A 24,494-nucleotide genomic window follows, 5' to 3' on the forward strand; every position below is an offset into this window, starting at 1 on the left:
CTTTACCGTAATGTTGTTGATGGCACGGCAGTCTACACACATACGCCAAGAGCCATCCTCTTAGGCACAAGGAGAACAGGTACAGCACATGGGCTTAGGCTCTCTCTGATGTAACCTTTTTCAAGAAGCTCTCCAATCTGCTTTTGAATTTCCTTTGTTTCCAACGGATTGGTTCGATAAGCCGGCCGGTTTGGAAGTGACGCACCTGGGATGAAATCAATTTGGTGTTCTATACCTCTTATTGGCGGCAACCCGTTAGGGTTCTCTTCTGGAAAGATATCTGAGAATTCCTGCAAAACGTCTATCAAATCACTCGGAAGCTCCGGTGCAAGGTCAGAAAATCCCATTAGTGTTTCTTTATACACAAGTAAAAGCAATGGCTGTTGAGAGTACAAAGATTTCCGTACTTGGCTCTCTTTGACAAAGAAGTTGGAGTTTTTAGGAGATACCTCAGATTTTGCTGGTTTAATTTCTTTTTCCCGGTTTTTCTTCAACTGGACATGGTCTTGATGGACCTCCAACGGAGTTAAAGGAACCAGAGTGATTTTCTTTCCTTTATGCTCAAAGGAATGCCGGTTGGTGTAGCCATCATGTATCGCCCTCATGTCAAACTGCCAAGGTCGTCCTAGAAGGATATGGCTTGCATCCTTGGGAAGGACATTGCACAGGATCTCGTCTTCATATCGGCCGATGGTAATAGGAACCGTGACTTGCTCCCTGACGTACTGTTCGCCTGTTTCATTCAACCATTCCAGTTTAAAGGGCCGCGGATGAGGTATGGTCTCAAGTCCAAGCTTCCTAACAAGAGTTTCACTAGCAACGTTAGTACAACTTCCACCGTCAATGATCAAAGAACAAACTTTATCTTGAACTAAACATCTAGTGTGAAAGAGATTCTCCCTTTGTTCTCGGTCATTGGATTTAGGCTGAACGCTCAATGATCTCCTAGTGACCAGAAGTGTCCCTTGAGTTGGATATTCAAACTGTTCTTCCTCTTCGTCAAAGATTGGACCGAGATCTTCCTCTTTTTCTTTATTGTCCTCAGACTCCACTTCACTGTTGTCTAGGAGGATCATTACCTTTTGATTCGGGCATTTGTTGGCATAATGTCCAAGTCCTTGACATTTGAAACACCGAATATCCCTTGCCCGACTGTTGGTCTCGACTGCCTTTCCTTTATCAAAACGAGCAGGAGCATTAGTCTTAAAAACTGAATTTGATGGGGTTGGAGACTTACCTTTATCTTGATAACTTGGTTTTGGAGCAAAGGAAGATTTAGAGAAACTCTTCCTCTTGGTTTGTTGTTCGATTAGAACCGATTTGTGCAGCATTTCCTCCAAGCCTTCATATTCTTGAAGCTCCATTCTGTCCTGAATGTCCCGGTTAAGGCCTGCAAGGAATCTGGCCATGGTAGCTTCTAAGGTTTCATCTACATCCGCCTTGATCATTAAGCTTTCCATTTCCTGGAAATAGTCCTCCACAGATTTGGTTCCTTGAAGCAAGCGTCTGAGTTTTTGGTGGAGATCTCTGTGGTAATGAACCGGTACAAACCGTTTCCTCATCAATGTAGTGAGCTCTTCCCATGAAGCTATTGGTCTTCCACCTGTCCTTCTCCTGTGAGTCATAACTTGATCATACCAGTTAATAGCATAGCCTGTAAACTCAGTTGCTGCTAACCTAACCTTCTTGAGTTCAGAAAAATTTTGACAATCAAACATTAACTCCATTTTCCTTTCCCATTCTAAGTAAACATCCGGATCGTTTTTACCTTCAAAGGTTGGAATTTTAAGTTTTAAACCACCTAATTGTCATTTCTTGCACCAAAAGGATTAACATCACCTTGATCACGGTTTCTATGACTTCGTCTAGGTCGGTTTATGGATCGGTCATCTTCTTCATGGAACTCCTCTTCTTCAATTTCCTCCTCGGGCCGGTGAGTCCTCCTTGAACGTTCTCTCCTGGCTGCGGGTCTAGAGCGGGTTTGTTGGCTATTCTAAATCTCGTCAAGCCTCTGGTGTAGTTCTTCTAGACCTGTATCCATAAGGTTAGTAATAGTTTCATGCAATGCCCTCATTTGCAAGTTAGATAGCCCAGCGACAGAATTTCCTGGCTGATCTCTTTCTCCATCACTTTCCATGGTTTCCTGAAAACTTAACACCAAAAGTTAGCAGATAAAAAAAAATCCTCACCCACACAAGTGTTTCTCTCAATTTTGGTAGGTCACTCAAGAGCTTTCTCCCTAAGTTCTAAGAGAACAAATCCAAGCAACCCAATGGAATTTCCAAGCAACAAGGGAAGAAGGAAGATAGAAAGACAAGAGAATTTTGTGAAATCTGTTTTAACCACTCCAAGGCTGGATTTCTCCCAGCCAGCAGGATTTCTCTTCCACCACCTAGCCAAATGCAAATCTTTTATTTTTTTATTATTTTTTTTTTTTGGTATTTTTTTTTTTTTCCTTTTTTTTTTCTTTTTTTCCTTATTATTTTTTTTTTGAAATAAAAATAGCCTAGGTAAGGAGATGGCCCAGATTTACGATAGAAAGAAGAAGAAGAAGTATTTAGAAATGGAAGATGAGAAGATGAACAGACAAATACCGGTTGAGTGGCTCTGATACCACTTGATACGCCCAAAGTTGAGGATCACTCAGCCGGATTAGAAAAGATAGAAACTCGCCAGGGTGCAAGGTGCAACAAAGGAGATTTTATGGATTGAAGGGTCGCACAGCAGTTGCGGAAGGCTGCTGATATTCTCAACTCCAATAGCTGTTAGATATGACACACTAGTCCAGCAAGAGGAGGCTGTTGCTTGGATATTACACACCAAGAAACAAAGAAATGTTCTAGACAAAGAACAAAGAGATAGACTCATAAAATGAAAAGGAAATTGATTGATGATTCTCAAATGAGATTACATGTGTTTATATAGGGTTTAAGAAACTTGGTAACAAAGCCAAGTATTAATTGTTCTTGAAACTAAAAAAAGATAATAAAGATAGTAAGTTGAATGAAGATTCAACCCTTGGTGCATGTTATCTCTTCCCAAGGTGTCTTTCCCAAGGTGAGTTGGACTCCATTTTCATCATCCTTCTTTGACCACAAAATAAAGTGATTATTTTGGGCTTTCTTGGGCTTGTATTATGCTCGTGGGCTGGACTTGATAGATATCATCCCCAATAGAAATTCCCATGTTCTCTTTGCTCCAAATATCTTCAAATATCAAATGAACAGCTCCAGCAAGCTGTTTGGTCCTGGCCCTTGTCATTGGTCCAACAGGTACAAGCATAGCATCCTCAGGAACAAGCTCAGCTTCCACTTGATTATCTTCATTGCTTTCCATTATCATATCAATTTACCTTGTTTTCCCTTAGTATTTTCACTTCTTTTGCATCATTTACCATCTAGTTTGGCCCCTTTTGCATAGTTTTAGGAATGTTTATGCATTAGAGTGTAGTTGCAATGCATTTGCATGTTTTCTTGCATAAACATGTGATTTTGGAGCCTAAGGAGCGTGGAAGCAATTCTGAAGATGATTAAGAAGAGAAGGAAACAAGGGAGTTAGAGCTGAAGAACCAAGGTCCGGAGTCCCACTCGACCAGACACTCGACCGTGTGCGGAGATGGACTCGACCGAGTGGAAGATGCACAAGAGGAGCCAACTCGACCGGTCACTCGACCGAGCACTAGGTCGAGTTGGCCGAGCCGCCTAGCTATTTTGTCTTTTAGCATTTTTAGGGCTTCCACTCCCTTTACTATATAAGGCCTTGTACCCTGCAGCCACCAAAGAGTCCAGCTTTTTAGATATTCTCAAACCTAGTATTTACCTTTTTGGGAATTTATGCTTTTTGTATTTTTATTTCCTTGGATTTCTCTTTTACTTTTGAAGGAAAACAAAGAATTCTTGGATTTTGTTGGTTCCATAACTTTCAAGATATTAAGAATTCGTGTTTGATTCCTTCTTCAATATTATAGATCTCTGTTTCATCTATCTAATGATCAAGTTTCGACATTTTCTGGGTTTATGACTTTGTTGTTCATCATGTGTGCTTGTGAGTAGTTGCTTAGGATCTTGAGGATGGGTTAGGCTGGATTGTGTTTGAGGTTTGTTTGATTTGGTCAAGCTTGATTGTTGTAGATCTCTTCTAGGCTAGATATTCTTAATGCTGATCCTATAACCGAGAGGGTAGGGTTTGATCTCAAGCCTCTTAGCATCACACCAATGTCTAAGGTGCAAAGATAAGGCTAGATCTAGAGATTTTCATTTGGCATGCTAAGAGATTAGATATCTTGTTTAATTTTTGATTATAGATGATCTGTTGCTTAATGCTTGCTTGTATAAGTTCTTTGCTTTGTGAGAACAAGTCTAGAAATATATGAGCTTGATTCTTTTTGCCATGAAAGTGGATTAACATGTTCTTGGAGATCATTGTCTAGAGATTAGCTCAAGTTGTTTGAGATTTGTTGACCAATTTAGATAATCTCAATCATTAGTCCAGCCCATGAATCCCTCCTCAAGACCTTCCTTGTTTATTGATTTCTTAGCTTAAATCATGTTGTTTGGTCGTTGTTTGATTTGCTTTTGTATTGCTATGTTTTGCTTGCGTTGCTCTGTTTCTCGCGTCTGTCCAGCTCGACCCTGTACTGGATCTACACTCGATCGAGTGCTTGCTCGAGCTCATCCCCAGAATTCTAGTTTATGCTTTGTGTTTGTCCTGTCTTAATTCCTGTTTCATTTTAGTTGTATTTCTGTTGCAATTCATTTAGTCTCCTATTCATTACTTGCCTTGCATTAGTTCATTACTTGCATTTCTATAGTTTCTATTTTTGTTCTTGTTTCATCATAGCTTTGATTAGTTTGTTCTCTTTACATTTAGCATCTATCTTAGTAGCATTTACTTTCTGCATTTTACATTTCATCAATAGGTTGTTAGCGACAAACATCCTTCACACTTGGCTTAACTTAGACATATATGCACATCCTTATTGCTTGCAAACACTCAGATTGGATTGGCACCTCTTATACTGCAACTGCATAAGGGGAATTGAAACACCCTACACTCCATTCATTCATATCTCATTCTCTTCCATCAATCATTCCATACATCTCCACCATCCAAATATATGTGTTTCAATAGATATCTGCGCAAATGGATCAGATTCCACATCCCTAACCGAGGATTTCACTTTGTCAATTCTCAAAAGCTTTTCTTCTTCTGACGAGACCCTTAGGTACAGTCTCATTCCTTCCAGCACAACCGAAGCAATTCTGGGTCTCCCTGTGGAGGGATCAATGCCAACCTGATCTTCCTTCAGAACCCCAAACAGAGGGTCAGACATTTTGAGAACATGACTCTTCACCACCTTTGTCCTTGGGACACCAGCAATCCTAGCATCAACCTCCAATTGTTTCTTCCTGAGCAGAATAGGGCACGAGTCTCTATCGTGTGTCATTCTTTGACATTCAAAACACCTTTTTTGGACCCTTTCATATTCAAAGTTAACTGAGGTAGTCTCCCCGTTGGGGAGATTAACAATCTTGGATCTTCTTAGAGGTCTGGAGAAACAAAACCTTAGCCCTTATAAAATCCTGCACCTGCGGTTTATCGGCATCAAAAGCTACTTCTGTGACTTGACCAATCACTTCCCCTAAGGCTGTGAGCGCCTTCTTTGTATAGAAATTTATCGGAATATTCCACATCTGGATCCACATAGGTGTGAACTGAAGATAGTTATCAGGGGGAATCTCAACCCACCTATCTACCACTTTCGTCCATTCATTGAAGGTACGAACACCTTTTTCTAGTACCTCGAGGAGATCATGTTCCAAAGTGAAGAAGAACTGGAATCTTTCCTTTGACAGAGCTACTCCCCTTGTCCTTCCCAACTTTTGCCATTTTACGGGGCATGATACGGATGAGCTGATCCATCGGTTGACAGCCAGGATTGAGCATTCTGCCAACCAGACTTAAGACATTTTTTTCACAAGACGAGAACTCCGGGAGATTAGGCATATCAAACGAAATATCCTCCTCATCCAGGGACATAGCCATCATAGCTCTATCCATGGATGACGACATGCTTAAAAGCTTGAAGACTAAAACTAGATCTGAGATCTAAAATCTCAAAGGCACCAAACGTAGAAATCCTTTGCAAATCTTAAACTCTCCGCAGAATAAATGGTAGAACCAACACTTACAACAGACTTTGACCAACTTTTGAAATTTATGAGCTTGATCGAAGAAGAACCCTAAATAACTTTTTGCGAAAGATTTACCCAAAGAGCCGGTAAAGAAAAGGTCTAAGTGGAGAGTGTTTTACTCCAGTCAAATCTCTATTCTAACGCTAATGAAAGCCACTAGTTTAGAAAGAGGGTCCTAAACGATTTTCTCTGAGTGTCACTTGGCACATCCAGATCAGAATAAATCTCAAATGTATATATATATATATATATTTATTTATACATTATTGTATGCAAATTATTTTTATTTTATAGCATTCCACAAATATTACAACATATACTATGATGTTAAAATAAAAAACAATTATAAATTCTAGAGTAAGGAGAATCTTAATTTTATTAATGATTTTACATAATTACATTAAAAAGAAAATATGTATGTGAAAATCAAGTCATAATAATAATAGAAATAAAATAAAGATCAGCACACACACATATTGAAAAACAAAGAGTACGTTCAAAAGAAAAGTTTCAAGAAAAAAAAAAGAGTTCACAAGAAGTACAAATGAAGCAAACCAACATAACTTCCCTATCCACTTCGATCTAGAACGTTAAATAGGCAACCAGCAGAGCAAACGTATGTATCCGAGGTTCCAAGCATCTTCAACATGATAGGATATATACAACGCGACTTACACCATCTGCAAAATGGACGAGTGACACTATTATTGAAAACCACCACAAATGATCTGCTTAAAACCTCTATTGTGGTTGTTGGCATGAGCCCTGAAAAGTCTCCCACCACACAATCTATATGCAAAGTATCTTGGTAATCTTTACATGTGTAGAACCATGTCCTTATATTGGTTTCTTTTCCACAAATGTCACACCAGTGTTTACCATTTGCCTCTTTGCCATAGCATAGTGAGAAAGGATGATCGTCATCAATGTTATGCTTTGCCACTTGTGGTAAAGTGGCACATTTGAAATCCAAGGCAAACCAACAGCCCTCTTCAATGCAAGTGAGCACATGGGATGCTAACTTGCTGCAACTCTGCATTCTCTTTCTTCATCTTGTAGAATGTAATATAACGGATGATGGGGATGACTTGGATGATAAAATGGCTCAGCAACTGTTCCGCACAGAACATCTAATACCTTATCCTCACGCTGGTACCGGAAACCATTAGACATTCTATGACAAGCATCACACTCAAAAACATTGGTCTCGCTTGTAACTAAAGTTAGTCGTTCATTGTACAACACATGCCATATCTTTCTAGGAAATCCAGCGCAGGTTTGGTGTAGAATGAAATCACAATCAATACAGCTGTAGAAAGATTGGAGACCAATGGGATAGGTGCATGCTCTGCACCGCTTGATCTCCTCCCATATAAAACCATTAACATGGAGTCTTAGATAATGCTCTATGTGACTGAAGTGTTGTATCGTTGTGTCTTCTATTATCACTTCTGGAGTTTCTGTGTCTTCAGGTACTCCTTCGAGTTCTTCACCGTTCCAAACATCTCTTCTAGTAGCACATCTAGAATGAACGAAATAGTCAGGACAGCTCTGACAAGAATACCCCCCATAACTCCAATCCATCTTCTGTCGGCAAACTCCACATATAGAATTTATAACACCAATAACAGAAGTGCGAGAAATGCGGTGATCGTGACGATTAATGTTTATGAGGCGTGGAAGGTCAAGACACTCTTGGTGGATCATGAAACCACATAGAACACATATGTAAGGGCTTCGATCTCCCGTCAACCCGCAAGCGTTACATATAAATGAACTGAGTATTGGGAGAAGACTGAGTTGGTGATCATGAGCTTTCAAATCCAGAATAGATTGTGGTGGTGGGTTTAAAACGCAACGCATATCCAAGCTGAAGTTGCACATAGAACAATGATAAAAGAATCTATCATCAATCTCTCTTCCGCAAAGACGACATTTTCCATCAGAATAGTCTGGTGGTTGACCTGTGTTTAGCTTAAGAGGGTGTAAGGGGTGGTAAGAGTGGTTTACCTCTGACAAGTGTTTTGCCTCCGACGGATTCCATACGCAATCCACATGGAAGGCTAAATCACACTCATGACATTTGTAAGGAAACCCATTACCAGCCTGCCCACATTTATCTTTACAATTGAAGTCGATTCGCTTCTTGAGCAGAGTGAGCTTATGGTGATGCCTCTCGGAAATGTCAATAAACTCTGGTGGTGGGTACTTTGCACAGTATAGATCCACATCGAAGTCACAGATCTTGCAGCGATAACATTGATTCATGTCTATCCTCTTTCCACATAAATCGCAAGAATTACTAACTCGTTTTATCCTCTCTCCACGTACAAGCTTAAGAGTGTGAATAGAGTGACACGGGTGCTCGATATATTTAGAGGTCTCGTCGCCACATTTCTTGTGGACGAAGAAATCGCAGCATTTGCAATAGTAGCCATCATTGACAGCTTCGAACCGTCCACAACAATCACCTTTCCTCAGATCATTCCAAGGCATCATTAGATGCTCGTCAAACAACGGTAGTGACACTCCCTTAGAATCCATTGTCTTGTATTACAAGAATGTGAAGAAGAAAAAGAAGAAGGAATTTTGGATCTAAAAAATTCAAATCTATATCTCTCTCTCTTTCTCAAAAGTCTTCTCAACTCTCTTTCTCTCTTTCTCAAAAGTCTTCGTTAATCTCAAATATGATGCTCGGATAAAAATAACAACAAAAATTTGTTTAATGACTTTTGCTGGTCTTTCTTTAATAATAAAAATACTAGGCAGTAAGCCATGGTATAGGAGGGCTAAAATATTTTTACTTACATTTTAAATTCGTAAAAGTGAGTCAAAATTTTATTATTTTAAATACATAAATTAAGTGTTTGTACAATATTACTATTAAATCTAAATATTAGATTATTGTGTATGTATAATCTAGAGGTATTTACTTTGGAAGAAGAAACATGTCCCCTTCGGGCCAATCCCGTACTGTCTCATTCTGTCTGTTCCGTGTTTTTTTTTTTTTTTTCAACCAAACATTAATTAAATTAAAATAAAACTCCAAAATTGGTTGCCCAAACCGGAGGGAAAGAGTTTACAAAAGAAATTTCTGAAAAGTAAAGATCTTGAAGAACGGGCTAGACAATCTGCCCGTACGTTGAGCTCTCTAGTGACCCTGGTCAGGGAGAAGGAGGGGAAGCCTGATCTGAGCACCAAAAACTCCTCCAACAGATTCGAAAAAGCTGGCCAATCGTCAGGCATCTCCACCATCGCCACCAGTTCAGCACAATCTGTCTCGAAACTCTGACAATCCACTTCCGCCGCCAATAGTGACTCCATAGCCCAAATCAAGGCTTGCAGCTCTGCATGTAAGGATGTGGACCCGCGCCTTTGACTCCGAGCTCCCAGAAGAAACGTCGTATTTTCAGCACTACAACACCACCACCCCAGTCCCTGCAGAGGATCTGAACCCTTCCATGAGCCATCAATCTGATAACGAGGAAACACCCCCTGGTCCTCCAGCAGAGGCGTAGTACGTAAATAGCTATCTGAGTAAGATTTGGCTTCTTCCCGTGTTTCTTATCCATCAGAATTTTGTAATCTTTTAAACAATTACTTGTTAGATGATATTTATTAAGAGAGATTAGATAAAAAAAATTTAGACGGATACCCAAATTTCCCGTTGAATACTTATTTTTCTAAAATTATCAAATAATTATTTTAAAGTAGATGTTTTAATCTATAAATATAGAGATGGTATGAGATAGGAATATATTAATTTTATATGAGACTAGGATTTAACCTGCGGTACACTGCGGGACAATATTTTTAATTTTAAGGGTAACACCCTTACCAGCATCAATAGCTTGAGCACCAATGAAGGGTAACACCATACCCAAAACCATTCCATCTCGTGTTGAATGAGATCTTTGTTGTCATGCTCAAATGCATTCAAGGACCACTCATTTGTAAGATTAATGAAATTGTTCAGTCTTGAAATGGATAGACGAGATGTAATATTAATAAACTGCTGCGACTGCTGCTGATCACCCATATTAACTACTTCCCCAAGATCGTTCAAAGCAGCCTGATCTTTTAAAAAGTCATTGTAAATCTTTTAAAAGTCACTGTAAATCTTAAAAAAAAACCTTTAAAACTCTTAGTAAATCTTTTTGAATACTTAAAAAATCCTTTAAATCTTTTAAAATCCCTTGTAAATATTAAATCTTTTAAAAAATGTCTATAAATTTTGGAAGGGAGAAAATTTTTGTCGGATTTTTTTTTTTGCCGGTAAAATGGCGAAAAAAATCAAAAATTAAAAAGATAAAACTGAAAATGGCTAAAATAGGTATTTTTGAAAAAGTGTATCTACAACAAAGCTATTTCTCACAATTTCTCATTAGTTCATGGTATTAATTTCACCTTCTTTTTTTTTTTTTATAAGATAATGAACTTTTTTACCTTTTCTACTAATATATATTAACAAATTCTTTTCACCTAAAGGGTTATGAAATTTGAATGAAACACCAATAGTTAAAAAAAATTATATTCCCGCTCATTAATGTTTTGAACAATTCATGATCAGCTTTTTAATAAACCTTGGAGTAAGCTCCAAGCTCGAACCAACGGATCCACTTGGCATACTTCATCACCCCAAACATTCTGCAGATTAAGTCTTGATGTCTCCATCTCCACACACTGTTCCCTCTCCAAATGCTCAATCATTTTCCTGTCCATTGAACTCGCGGCAAGTTCCTGCTTAAACCAAAACAACGAAGTTGATCACAAGTGGAAACCGGGTACAATGTGTATCAATACTATTAACTTGGCATAGAAACACCCAGTTATGCAACTAAGGAAATATTTAACCGAAAGACATAAGCATAGCTTTTAACTAAGCATGCCACCTTTTTATGATGCGTGAGACCACTGTTATACTAGTCTTATATACTCATTAATATGAGTAATCTACTTGATTCCAGACCTGCCCACAGACTAAGCTTAGTAAACTCAATAATACGTGACAACATATGACTGTCTAATCCCCCCCACACTAGAAAAACAATCTGAGACCTGAGCGAAACATCAGTAATGTTCAGGACAAAATGAAAATCCAGTATCTAGGAAGATAAATGAGGTTGAACATACCCATATGGGGCCGGTAATGGCATTTAGGATCAACCACTTGAGGAACGTATCCTCTGATTTGGTGAGAAGTTGATCTGAAGTAACAGCAACGGTGATGTCTCGAAAGAGTATGTCGATCTGTGATCCATTGCACTTCATCACTATTCTCTTGTGAACCCGAACAATTTGTTCAAGATGGTAAGCTGATGTTTCCCGGCTGCTGTCTCTTCTAGTCCACTGAGCCACGTCAATATCTTCTTCAGGCAACTCTTCGTGCAGCCTAAGAATTGTAAACGCTCTTTCCCCACTCGTCCAGCAAAGATAAATTGATGATCCGTCATCTAAACCAGGAAAAGTGAAAAACTCATGAAAAGAGAAAGAATGGATACGTCATAGATTATTAACTAATTTACTAATGGACAAGTACGTTTTCTATATGCCACTGGAAACTGAAGAAATACTACTCAGGAGCATAAAATGAGTCTACACATCTTTATATGTTTTATTCTGCCTTGCAGCAATAGACACATACACAATGCTTAATACGAAGCTCTTACGAGGATGTAAGTCATATATTGAACGCTTGTATGTCATACATAATGAAGACTCAATAGGACAGCAATTCTAAGACAAAGTAAGCAGTTGGATACATTAATTTCATAAGACTTTTTTTCCCACTGTAGAAGATAGTACAAAACGTGAATATCTCTGCAAATTCGACTCAAACTTCCCTTTCTGCTGACATGCTCTACGTTATGCCTTATTCTAAACCTTGTTAGAGTGCCCTAGAATAGAAGATGTGACTTACCTACCACAAATCCTGCAAGTGGTATATCAAAATTGTTCCTACATTCGTTTTCTGAGGGATCATCAGATCTTGTTTGGAGAACCAGAAGATAAACTGAAAGAACCTGTTGCTTCAACAAATCAGTACACATAAATGGAACAATTAAAACAACTTTGCTAATCCACAATAATGTTACCTTGCAGGCAGACTTTATTTGCTGATCCTTGTTTCCTGAGAATGAATTACAAGCAGGACCAGCAAGCATGCAAGGTACGTCTTCCTGAGGTGTGACTTTGGGCAGACACAAAGCAGCTTGGTGAGCCGGTTTCTCTAACTGCCGACCATCCGATGCCTTTCTAGAGTTTATCTTGACAAATGATGCTGACGTCAACACAAACCTGTTTTCCTCTCTACAGAAACAATAAAGCAAGGGACTTAAGATGAGTGTGCCACTTAATGAAAAGCTAATTAAGCAATTGTTGTTATTTAGATATTATACCCTGTTCCAAGAATCCGGTAGAATGTTGCACTCGCCCCAGGGCCGAATCCAGTGAGATATGAATGCCTTCGAAGTGGACCAAATATCTTCACCTAAAACACATTGTTGAGATTTGAGAAGATCAGAGGTACAAGAATACAGACAGCAGGGAGAGTATAATATGCACTCACAATATGATGATTGACTAGAACATTAATGCAATAGCTGCTTGAAACATCAATGACAGAAGAGGTAACAGCGTCAACTGTTACTACGTCGCCTCTGAAAGACGCCAGATTTCCTTCAGGAAACAAGCTGTTGGAAGGAGGTGCCTGAGACGGCTCTGCCTGCATTATCGTCTCCAAGTGAGTACAGCACGAAATATTATTATTATTCTTCCCAGCTGCAAATGGCTTATTAAGTTCTTCCAAGTTCTTGAGAAATATTGAAAAGAGTCCTTTTGCATCATAAGGGAGAAGAAGCGAAACATCTGAACAAGGTTGTGGATTAGAAACATGTTGTTTTTCCACAAGAGATGGTTGAGACGACACCAGAGGATATACATCCACAGATCCATCATGGGTGAGATCTTCATCAAAAGAAAATTCGACACTCCATAAACGTGTTTCAGGTCTAAAACTGATTTTGTCATTGTTAGATATGCCAGACCGTCCAGCACAAAAAGAATCATTAGTGCCATGCTTCATCAAATAGCAACCGCCAATCTGTAAAGCCTGCCATTAAAATGCAAAAGCATCATTGTTAGTTTATATTATTAGTCTTGTGCAGCATAGATGTTTCCTGGGAATTCAATGTTAATAAGAAATTAATACTTACATAATAGTTACTGCATTCAGGTATGAATTCTAACAGCACACGCTTAGCACTGAGCATGTTACCACTTTTCTTCTCCTTCAAATAAGACAGAGTTGCTGCTGAGACCAAGCAGTGACTACTAGCACATCTGATGGTCATCTGGCAGGAAATTTCATGTGGCACAGATAATGCTCTTTCCCTCTGTAATCCATTATTAGTTTTACATCTCTTATGTGGACGTATTTCTTGGGAAGTATCATGTTCTTCAAAATAGGGAGCAGCTGCGTCTTCCTCAGTCACAGAGCAAATGAGTTCCAGGGGAAGGACTATTGCCTCGACGAATACACTAGTACAGTCAGGCATTCCTGGGTGACCCTGGTACAAGATCAATAATCATAACAGTTATGAACTTCTTGTAGCATTAACAACAACATTTATTTCTTTAAGCAAGATAAATAAAATAACGAGACTTTGAGATTGCTAACTGAAAAAATGAAACCATACCTTTTTTAACATTGGAAATTTGTGGGTCACCCTAAATAGATGAAACATTCCCCCTTTGAACTCATTAAGATCATGCCTCCAGTCAAGAGAATGGTGCCCGTAAACCTGTTTGCAACTTCCAGTACCAAGCGATAAAGAAAAACGCACTGTCAAGGTGTTTTCAATGGCCAATGGAGTGGGATTAACCACATTTCTACAGCGAAGGGAGTTATGAAGAAACGGCATGTGGAGCATTGATTCAGGTAGTCCTTCCATGATAAGATTGTAATCAGAAACCTACATCGAAGAGCGAACATAAGAGGATAAACTGAAGAGTCAATAGGAAAAACTTGGTATCCTCCAACATGCCAGACAGAAAGATAAAAATGCAGTTTGAAGTAAAAAATTAACCTCAAATATCCTGTGCGCATTTCTATCACTTAGAAGGTCTGGAGTCAGAACATCTATGCTGCTAGTTCTGTCATGCAATTGAAGTCTTCCAGAAGATGAGATCTATATAGAAGAATAATGTCACAGCTACATATGGGTATAAATCGAGAAAAGCAAATATCTTGTTATGTAAAAGCTAGATATATCTTCCCGATATCAAGTAAAGATATATACCCTATCAAGCTGACACGATGACACTGACATCTCAAAAGTTTAAGAAAAAAAAACATTTTTAATGAGTTATTCGATGGCACACTGTATTCATATCAGCCTCTTATAAATTGGAGCACAGATATGAAGTGGCAGTATTTGAAATTCTAGAAACAAAACCTTTGAGGTCACAAGTAATATACCTTCAATTTTCCAAGCAAGATGACACCAATATCATCACTTCCAAGAGTCTTCGTGTTTGTATGATTGTCTCTTTTCCACGTTGATGATGAATGACTTAAGCAATTATTAGCACTAGAGTTTTTGTTAATCTGAGAAAGCAATTCATTCAGCATGACCTTGTAGTGCTGGACAAAACTTGAGATAGGCATTACCTGTTGCGGAAAAGAACGGGTGGAATTAATATTACAAGATCTAAAAATAAGCATGCCAATTAAAAAGAGATTAAAGTCGTTCTAATCTAACCAAACAATACACTTACCAGATTTAGGTTGCAATCATGAGCTTCACTATTGCATCCACATGACTCATGCATGCAGAATTCAGTAAAGATCCCGCCCTGCTAACGTAATGGTTTAATAAAATGACTAACTGATGAGCATAGATAGTATCCTAAGAAGGGTATAAAGTTGCATATTTTATTGAACTTTGAATTTACCAATTTACCCTAGGTTGAAACATGAATGACGGTATTTGTGACTCTGCATACATCTTTGTCAGTTCATCCTTCTGATAACACCTCATAAAAATGAAGAAGACCATAAAAGTTATTAAAACTTAATGCAAGAGAAATTCGTAAAGCACAGGATCAAAGAAAAGAACCAAGCCTGCTTTCAGTTACCTGACAGGATCGTAAGATTTCCTTGTCTGATGGAATTTCATTAAACTTCTGGAAGCACGATCTGACAAGTAATGTCCTGCAACGCATTGTATTGCAGCTATATCAGTCATGAGTCATAAAAAAATAATAAAATCACAAAGTATAGCTAAAATCAATCAGAGAGAAGGAGTACCAAAATCTTGCAGGAAAGGACAAAGACTCCATAAATCGATTTAAAGAAGTCTGCCGACATGAATCTACAAGACAACTGAAGCACCAGCTGTATGAATCTTCAGAAATCAGAGAAAGCATTCAGGATTCACCGATTTATAGCAAAACCTTACCTCGTTTCAAAAGGTGAAAAAAACTCTACTGTGATGCTGGTCTTGAAGCATGCTCCAAGTATAAGCACTTCTCCCCAAGAAAATTTGGTATTTACAAAATGAACATTTCTGATAAAAATCTGCACTGAAATTAGTCAAATCAATCGAAAATCTCAGACAAGCACAAATAAACTAACTTTCACAGACGCTTACAGCCAAAATAAAAAGAACCATCTTATTAATACACACCAAACTGAAGCAAAAGGGGGTTTTCTTACAAGGGAACCAGTTCGGATACTGTGGGATCTATTGAGTAACTGATCCGTCAATAAAAGCCATACATCTTCATCCATCTCAACAAGCTTTCCTTTCAAGTACACACCTTTGACAAATCCAAGGTAGGAACCACAGTTACCTCTCCTATCAACAACAGTTTTCGCAACTAGCTGTTTCCTAGATAAACAAGGTGGATGAAGAACAGAACTCTCGGTCGTCACAAACACCAACAGAGAATCACCTCTTACATAAATCATCTTCTTTTTCAACCCGGAAAGAGCAACATCTCTTCCAACTAGCTTCCTTATCGCAGGGTGCCAACTCGTAACCACTAAACCACAAAAGTAAACGAAAACAGACTTCTCAAAAGCATGACTGCAACCAATCGCATTCTGACTATACGTTTTACACTCACAGGCCATTACATGCACTAAGAACCCAGGAAGATTTACAGAATCACTTGACTCCCCATCCATACAAGAAACAACAGATACAGGGCTAATAGACTCTAACACACCATGTACGCTATACCGTGACTTACGGTCATCGTTTCGCAACGGGAACAAAGAAGGAAACAATGGAAACGAACCAATTCCAGAACACCGAGAAAGCAAATTAACAGTATCCACAAATTTCCACTTGATAATTTCCAAAAACCCACCACAATGCTTCATAGGTAGAAAATTCCAAGATAGAACACAAATCTTACTCCCAATCGCGCGGATTTCGAATCTAAGGATATCACAGCAGATTGTCAAATCACCATCGGAGAATCGAAAGCAGTAGCGATTCGGACATATTAGGGTTTTGGAAGGAAGAGCTATCGTCCCGACGATTACCGCTGGGTGATTCAACGGTGCGAGAAACTTACAGCTCAAGTCGGAATCGAAGGAAGCGGGACGTGAATTAGGGTTCTTAGAGCTTGATTCGGAATACGAGTGAGAAGCAGCGGAAGAGAATAGCGACGATGCACCGGTGACGGCTCGACCTTTGTTGACAAGCTCTTTAATCGTGAGAATTGTGACGTTCTCCATTTTTCGGAGCTTTGAGAATTTTTAGACTCGCCGCGGTGGTTCGGTGGCTCTGCCGTCCTTGGACTCGACTGTGTAATTGTGGGGGTGAGGAAAGAGAGGGTGAATTAGAGCGCGAACCCGAGAACGGTGACCCGAATCTTAGACCCGACCGGGTTCATATTGAGAAGCTTTAACTACATGTCGTTTAGGTGTGGCCTCGACGAAATGGGTAACGTTTTTGTGATTTGATCATGTTACATCGATATCAATGCTCGTGATTCGTGAACTTAGTCAATGTTCTGATTTAACATAGTACTGTATTCCGATATGCCAAAAATGTTACTAGGCTACTAGCTAATAATAGCCTAATACAAATCCATCTGGTCGTGAATTGCTTTCATCAATTTAAATAATATTATAAGGTTAATGAGATTTTGATTTGTAGCTATATATATATAATAGTTAGACGAAAGAAGTGTTTTATCTGTTTAGAGGTGGACAGTTTGGAGAGATATTGGTCTTCTTTATTTCGTTGTCGCATGTAGCTCCGGTAGACGTAACTATTATCGTTCGTTTGGAAAAATAAATTTTTTGGGTTGAAAAAGATAACAATTTAAAATAAATAAACAATCAAACGTACTAACCGAACGGCATTTTCTAAAACTATTGGTATACAAAAAAAACTACTGTATTTAGTTGTTTGACTCTTTATGAAAAACGTTTCATTATTCTTTTTTCTAATCAAATACTTCCACCGTTTCATAATATAAAATGTCTAGAGAATTATTTTTGTTTCATAATATAGCATGTTTCCAACTTTCTATACAACTTTTAAATTTAATATATATTTTATATTATACAGTTTTATCTTTGATTGGTTAAGCTGTTTAAAATTAACTTTTTCTTAATATATGTATTTTAACTAAAATATCTTATATTTTGAAACGGATGAAGAATAATCAAAAGATTCTTTTGGCCTAGTTTGTCACCAAAGGCACGAACTTCAAAATTTTGGTCCTCGGCTCGAGGTAGTCTTTCTGAACTTGTTAATCTTTCTTGGCTCTCTTATTATATCTCGCCACTCTCACTCATCTCTTGCCTGAGACAGGCACACCAATATGGCTAGCCGTATGCAAATCCGAATCGGAGTAATGGGATGCGCCAAAATCGCTAGGAAGGTCTCTCGTGCCATCCATCTCGCTCCTAACGCCACTATCGTAGCCGTGGCCAGCCGTTCCCTCGAGAAAGCCAAAATGTTTGCTTCCGAAAACGACTACCCTCAATCAGCCAAGATCTATGGCTCCTACGAATATTTCTGGAAGATCCAGCGGTTGATGCTCTCTACATTCCTCTCCCAACTAGCGTCCACGTTGAGTGGGCTATACGCGCTGCCGAGAAAGGGAAACACATTCTTCTGGAGAAGCCCGTCGTGATGAACGTAGCTGAATTCGATAAGATTGTCGTTGCATGCGAAGCCAATGGTGTCCAGATTATGGATGCAGTGCTGGCTTAAGAGGGAGGGCGGGCAGTACAACCGCCCCGGTACATAGATTAAAGGGCATATACATATCAGAAAAGGGACACAAATTTTTTTTTTTTGTAAGTTAAAGAGGCATAAAAAATATATTTTTAATTTAAAGGGGCACAAAAAAAGAAAATTTGTATGCTAAAAAGGGGCACAAAAAAAAATTATATGAACCAAAAAGACTTTAAAAAAAAATCAGTAAATTTTTCTATAGGTTAAGGGGTATTTTTTTTTTTATTTGCTCAAGGGCAAGTAATATGTTTAAGCCGGCACTGTATGGATGATACCATGTGGGCTCATCATCCTAGAACCGCTAAGCTTAAGGAATTCCTCTCAGATTCAGACCGTTTCGGCCAGCTCAAAACCGTACGTACATCCTTCTCTAGATGTTCCCAATCTCAAGATTTGATCAGTTCAGTTAACATTTAGTGATTAACATGTGTACTCTCTTTGAATGATTGATATTTATATATTATCTGATTCTAAGGAGGTGTTTATTTCTTAGAGAAGTTGATCTTCCCACTTCAGTGTTCTGTCTTGTGTAAATTTTGTAAGTTTCCAGAGATAGTAAACAACATACACAGTTGACCTGTGATTTCTAGTGTGATGAGGTCTAGTGTGATTTCTAGTTCCTTGAAGAATAGATAGTGATGGGTTTCAAAATTTACAATATTTTTTTTGGGAATAAATCATTGACCACTATACTTTACGTGAGTTGTTTATAATTTAGTTTGGGGAAGAGGTGTCTGTGTTTCCTTCACTCTAAAGCAAAAGGAATTTTCGGTTTTTTATATATTAGGAGTTAGGACCTTTAATTGATCATTTGATAGTGTGAAACGCTGTTTCTTGAAAGTCTTATTATGTTGGACGATGCAGGTACATAGTTGTTTCTCATTTGCTGGAGATGAAGATTTCCTGGAAAACGATATCCGTGTGAAACCGGATCTTGATGGGCTTGGTGCGCTCGGGGACCTTGGATGGTACGCAATCCGAGCAACCCTTTTTGCCAACAACTTTGAGCTTCCCAAAACTGTCACGGCTTTTCCCGGTGCAGTCCTAAATGAGTCAGGAGTGATTCTCTCTTGTGGAGCATCTCTCAGCTGGGAAGATGGACGAACCGCAACCATATACGGTTCCTTCTTGGCAAACCTAACGATGGAGATAACCTCCATTGGAACCAACGGCACACTTCGTGTTCATGACTTTGTTATCCCGTTTCAGGAGTCCGAGTCATCGTTCACCACGAGTACTAAGTCTTGGTTCAATGACTCTGTGACTGCATGGGTTAGTCCTCCGAGTGAGCACACGGTTAAGACAGAGCTTCCACAAGAGGCGTGTATGGTAAGAGAGTTTGCCCGATTGGTAGGAGAAATGAAGAACAATGGTGCAAAGCCTGATGGGTTTTGGCCTAGCATTAGCCGAAAGACTCAACTGGTGGTTGATGCTGTCAAAGAGTCTATTGATAAAAACAACGAACAGATTAGTCTCTCGCTCTAATCACTGAAAATAAAAAGGCTAGACCAAGCCTTCTCTCTCCCTCAAAACATTGATCATCGGTAAAACTCTTAAGTGTTGTTCGGCCTTCTGCAGTTCTGCTGCTACGTCCGTGTGGTTGTATACCATTTAAAATTTTGAAATTGTTGTTGGATAGTTGCGTTCAATTTTATATTTTTTTTTCTATAACGTTGTTGTAGTTTATAACTTTATACTGTTTTCTGCCTTTGATCTGATATAAACAAATAAATTACTTGTTTTTAAAAATAATTGGTTACTTTAAAGTATGTCATCCAGTAGAAAGTAACATGTGTAACATGCGTAATAATTGGTTACTTTAAAGTATGTCTTCCAGTAGAAAGTAACATTTATTAGAGATTGGGATTTGGGACCAAAGCTTTTCCTACAGTCTTCTCCTCTTTTCTATAACCTATTTCTTCCTCCTAAAATTTAGTAGAATTAACTTACAAAGTAATTCGAAATTTTGACAATGGTTATTAGTTTTAGAACTAAATAACAACTTACCTCCAACTTTGACCATTAAGTCACAATTTAAAGAAGATGTCCATTAATTTTTGCCGTGGCTTTAGGATTTTGGGTGTGGTTTGTAAAAATGAAAGACTGATTAGTAGATATTAATTGTAGGCTGTAGATTTGTATTTATATTTATATTTTAAAATAATTATTTTATTATATAAAGCATCATTTTTTTTTTGTGATGTGGAAAAAATAGCTTCTACAGCTAAAAAATGAAAGAAAATGAAAGTGGACCATAAATTTGAAAGAAAAAGAAAAAAAACGAAAAAGACTGATTGGTTTAGGGTTGCTGGTTGAGTTTTTTTTTTGGCATCCTAAAGGCTAAAACCATTACCAATCAAGACTTTTGGCTGAATCTATACTACTATTTTTGCATCAGTTTTTGCTCAAAAATACTTTTTGGAAAGTTTTTACATTTAATGCATTGACTTAAATATTAGTTACCAAAACTTCAAAATTAATTATATGTAAGATTTTTTAAAAAATTAGGAAATCTTTCTACCTCATTCAAACCTAAATATATGATTCTATTTCATTTTTATTTGAATTTATATTTAAATTATCTTGAATTATTCTATATTTAATTAATAAAAATTGTGATTTTTTTCTTGCATATAATGTAATACAAAATTTTTAAAACGGACATATAATAATCAATACATGAATAAAAAATACGTGTACAATATCCCACATTGTCTAAAAAAATTGGGCAATGATTTAGAGGCATACTATAAAATAGACCAAAATGATTATGAATACAAATGAGTAGAAAACTTGATTTATCAGGCATTCAAACTTTAAAAAAATTTATTTGGTCTATTCCGGTTCTTTATTTTAAAGATTTTTAAAAGGTTAAATATGAAAAATATTTAAAACTTTTAAAAAGTTAAATATGAGAAATATTATACCGTAGATACACAATAAATATTAAAAATTAAGATGATATAGTGTGAGTTAAAATATCTCAGGACGGGGTTACATAGCGGGACGGATTTTATCGATATTTATATAAATAAAAAAATATCATTAATTCGGTGCTACACAGGTAAAACTTCATTTCATTATTTTGTTAACATTGTCGGTATCAGAGAATAGACATATCTAATTAAATTGATTAAATAAATATTATGTAAAAAATAAATTATATTGCAGTATTATATGGTTTATTTAACATTTATTATATAATTATAACATATTTAATCAACAAATACAACTTATAATTTAAATATTTTAGTTCTAAGTAATTTTGCTCCGCGGTGTACCGCGGGTCCTAATCTAGTCCAAGAATAAAAAGACAAAGAAAAAAGGAAGAACAAAGGAAAAAAGGAAAAAAACTGTTAAAAGAGGCTATGTAATTTTCCATTTTACACATAAAAATAAAATAAAAAAATCGAAAATTGTTTATATTCTTTGTTTTTCTTGTTGTCAATATTATTGTCTAATGACCAAATATTATTAGAGAGAATGCAAACTTGGATTTGGTGAGAATGACAACAATGGTGAGTATTGAGTAACACTAGTCTACTTGCTCTTTGGTATATATTCTTTGTAAATAACATATATTGAAATAATAATTTTTTTAGAAAAAAAAACTATAATGTTTGACAAAAAAAAACTATAAATTTCGAAAATATTTACTCTAACTCTAAAAAATGTTTGAACCTAAACGGTAATTTCAAACCAGAATCCATAATACCTAACTCTAAATCATAAAACTAAAATTTAATCCAAAAAAATAATGTTAAGCTCTAAAAACTATAGGTTTAAAGTTAAACCATAAAATATGGGATTTTCTCACTTTTGAAAACAATCCCTTATATATTAAAAGAGAAGTATTATCACCCAAAATGTTGATGTGTCGCACTCACAGAGCTCTGTACACTATTTCCTTTATTTGTCATCAGTTTTTTAATAATATTTCTATTTATATACCATTGTATTTTTGGAAAAATACAATTAACACCCAAAATTAAGTTCTTATATTCTCTTTCTAACTTAATTATATAATTTAATTACATTTTCATAAAATCTTTAAAATTAATTTTAAGAAGTCTTTGTTTATATGATATGATAATATAAGATTGATGTTATAATAATTCTCACAGGTTAAATTTTAATTATTATACAAAATTTATATATATATATTTTTCTTAAAATATATATATATATATATACATATATACTACACAATCAAATTTTAGATCAATTACCGATAAATATAATAGATTTTGTAAATAAAAATAAAATTAAAAACATTTAATAATTATTTTATACCGTACTATTTACGGGTTGTTACCTAGTTAGCCTATTATTTAATGTTTATTATTTGTTGAGAAATTTGGTAGAGAGTAGAAGAAACTAGAAAGTAGAAAGAACAATTCTTGGATTCACTCCTAGGGTGAACCCATTCATTCACTTCTCCTTGCATTAGCCAATAAAAATATGACATGTCACCTTGTATTTAAATTGTAAATATTTTGAAAGATCTAAAATAAAGGAAACAAAATAAATAAAAAAAGAGTAAAAAAATTAAATAAAGTTATTGACGCCTTAGATGCATTAACGGCGTTGTCTTTCTTTTTAGGTTTTCTCCATCCTTTTTATTTTTTTGGCGCAAAAGAAGAGATAAATCATGAAGAAACAGACGATCGTGAAAGTGAAGACATTCGTTGGGAACAGAAGAGATACGACGATCCCTTTTTAATTAGATAAACTCATACTGTGAAAGTGTGAATTTCCCACCTGGCCACCTGTGTACTCCAGATAAACACACATATGCATATTCACACCAAAAAAAGAATTCAGAGATGATCATTACCTACAATTAGTTTCGGGTTTATAATTATGTTAAAAGTCAATCATATCCCATCGTGAAGTGTTAATGCTTCTTGTTTTGGGTTTATAATTATGTTAGCTTAACCTCTCGTCATGTGTTAAAAGATGTGAAGCTTGCTGACTTCATTACTCTTATTTTTTTTATAAGTTTGGTGGAGACAGATAGTTTTTTTACAACAAGTGTCTTTTTTTTTCCAGAGTTTCGACTTCTAGAACTAAAACAGAGTTATAAAAACAAAGTATGAACTATTAAAACAGATCAGATGACTTTGTAAACCAAACTTGAAAGCCGGTCTCTGTTAAAAACAGATCAGATGACTTTGTAAAACAGAGGAAATGAACTGGATACTTGCATTAGATTGAAAGAAATGGGTCTTTAAATATGGTTGTAGAACCAACGTTGTCTCTTTTAACACATGAATAATCCGTAAACATACATAAATTGTAGAAGTCACCAATTCAAGGAGATTACAAAGTTGCAAAACCTCTTTTTAATGGAAAGTCAACCAAAAAACAGAAGTTTGAACTCAATTAAAGTACTCATCGATGATCATAAAAATCTAACAAAAAAAAAATCTTACTAACACTCCGATGCCTTACGAAAGTGTGTAGTAAAGGGACTACTTTAACTACCAAAAGAATCAGATTTTGGTTTCAAAATTCTATATGCGTATGTACGTGTTTTATGTATATATAATTTCTTATGTACACTTTCTTTCTACAGCAAAATTTAATATAGTTTGATATAATTTAGGTCAGCTAGTTTGACGATCAGCTATACACAGGACGAGGTTAAGATAACATAATTACAAACGAAAAATAAGAAGCACACATAATCCTATACAATTTGATTACGATCTCTTAATTCACGATGGGATATGGTTGAGTTTTATCATTTAAAATCTGCCTTCAATCAGATATAAAAGAAACATGTAAAGAACAAATATGAAACTAATTGCAGCTAATGATCATCTCTGAATTTTTTTTTTTTTTTTTGAGAAATTGAAATTTTATGTTTGGATATAGAGATATGCATATGTGGATATAGATTATAGAGTACGCAAGTGAGAAATTTACAGGAATTTGACTGAAAGTGATAGTAGTAGTCTCCTTCTCCGAATCCAATTGACCAAACCAGCGATCGTCTGTTGTCGTGGTCTTCACGTTTTATCTATTCTTC

The 24,494-nt window shown here is 36.6% G+C and overlaps 2 protein-coding genes and 2 pseudogenes across 25 annotated transcripts; 1 reads left to right on the plus strand and 3 right to left on the minus strand.

The window, feature by feature from the left end:
- Positions 1 to 5,522: 5,522 nt before the first annotated feature.
- Positions 5,523 to 6,072, minus strand: LOC147948490 (uncharacterized). Its single transcript, XM_087467215.1, has 2 exons — positions 5,836 to 6,072; positions 5,523 to 5,693 (listed from the first exon to the last, which is right to left on the minus strand). Exons 1-2 carry the CDS (start codon positions 6,070 to 6,072, stop codon positions 5,523 to 5,525), a joined length of 408 nt encoding a protein of 135 aa, XP_087323341.1.
- A 690-nt stretch (positions 6,073 to 6,762) lies between these two features.
- On the minus strand, positions 6,763 to 8,738 carry LOC104750478 (uncharacterized; annotated as a pseudogene).
- Positions 8,739 to 10,515: 1,777 nt separating this feature from the next.
- Positions 10,516 to 17,199, minus strand: LOC104721761 (CST complex subunit CTC1-like). 23 transcript variants are annotated; one of them, XR_015578516.1, is made up of 17 exons: positions 16,620 to 17,024; positions 15,913 to 16,241; positions 15,656 to 15,774; positions 15,505 to 15,579; positions 15,333 to 15,408; positions 15,150 to 15,220; positions 14,973 to 15,050; positions 14,674 to 14,865; positions 14,282 to 14,383; positions 13,892 to 14,167; positions 13,409 to 13,762; positions 12,763 to 13,305; positions 12,593 to 12,684; positions 12,290 to 12,503; positions 12,115 to 12,207; positions 11,328 to 11,647; positions 10,516 to 10,934 (listed from the first exon to the last, which is right to left on the minus strand). XR_015578516.1 is itself a non-coding variant. In XM_087482216.1 (17 exons), the coding sequence occupies exons 1-17, from the start codon at positions 16,942 to 16,944 to the stop codon at positions 10,761 to 10,763; spliced, it is 3,435 nt and encodes a 1,144-aa protein (XP_087338342.1). In that variant the 5' UTR covers positions 16,945 to 17,199; the 3' UTR covers positions 10,516 to 10,760. The 23 variants fall into 23 exon arrangements, 13 of the variants coding, with proteins under 13 accessions (XP_087338342.1, XP_087338352.1, XP_087338371.1 ...); XR_015578515.1 differs by having other exon boundaries at positions 12,119 to 12,217; XR_015578513.1 differs by having other exon boundaries at positions 12,119 to 12,217; positions 15,158 to 15,230; positions 15,656 to 15,779; positions 16,620 to 17,010.
- Positions 17,200 to 18,041: 842 nt separating this feature from the next.
- LOC104721809 (putative oxidoreductase At4g09670) lies at positions 18,042 to 20,201 on the plus strand (annotated as a pseudogene). The gene is made up of 3 exons (XR_015573675.1): positions 18,042 to 18,412; positions 18,722 to 18,814; positions 19,325 to 20,201. The product of XR_015573675.1 is annotated as a putative oxidoreductase At4g09670 (transcript).
- The last annotated feature ends 4,293 nt before the right edge of the window (positions 20,202 to 24,494 follow it).

Source organism: Camelina sativa, chromosome 2 (assembly GCF_030686135.1).
Source record: "Camelina sativa cultivar CO46 ecotype springtype chromosome 2, ASM3068613v1".
Taxonomy (NCBI): domain Eukaryota; kingdom Viridiplantae; phylum Streptophyta; class Magnoliopsida; order Brassicales; family Brassicaceae; genus Camelina; species Camelina sativa.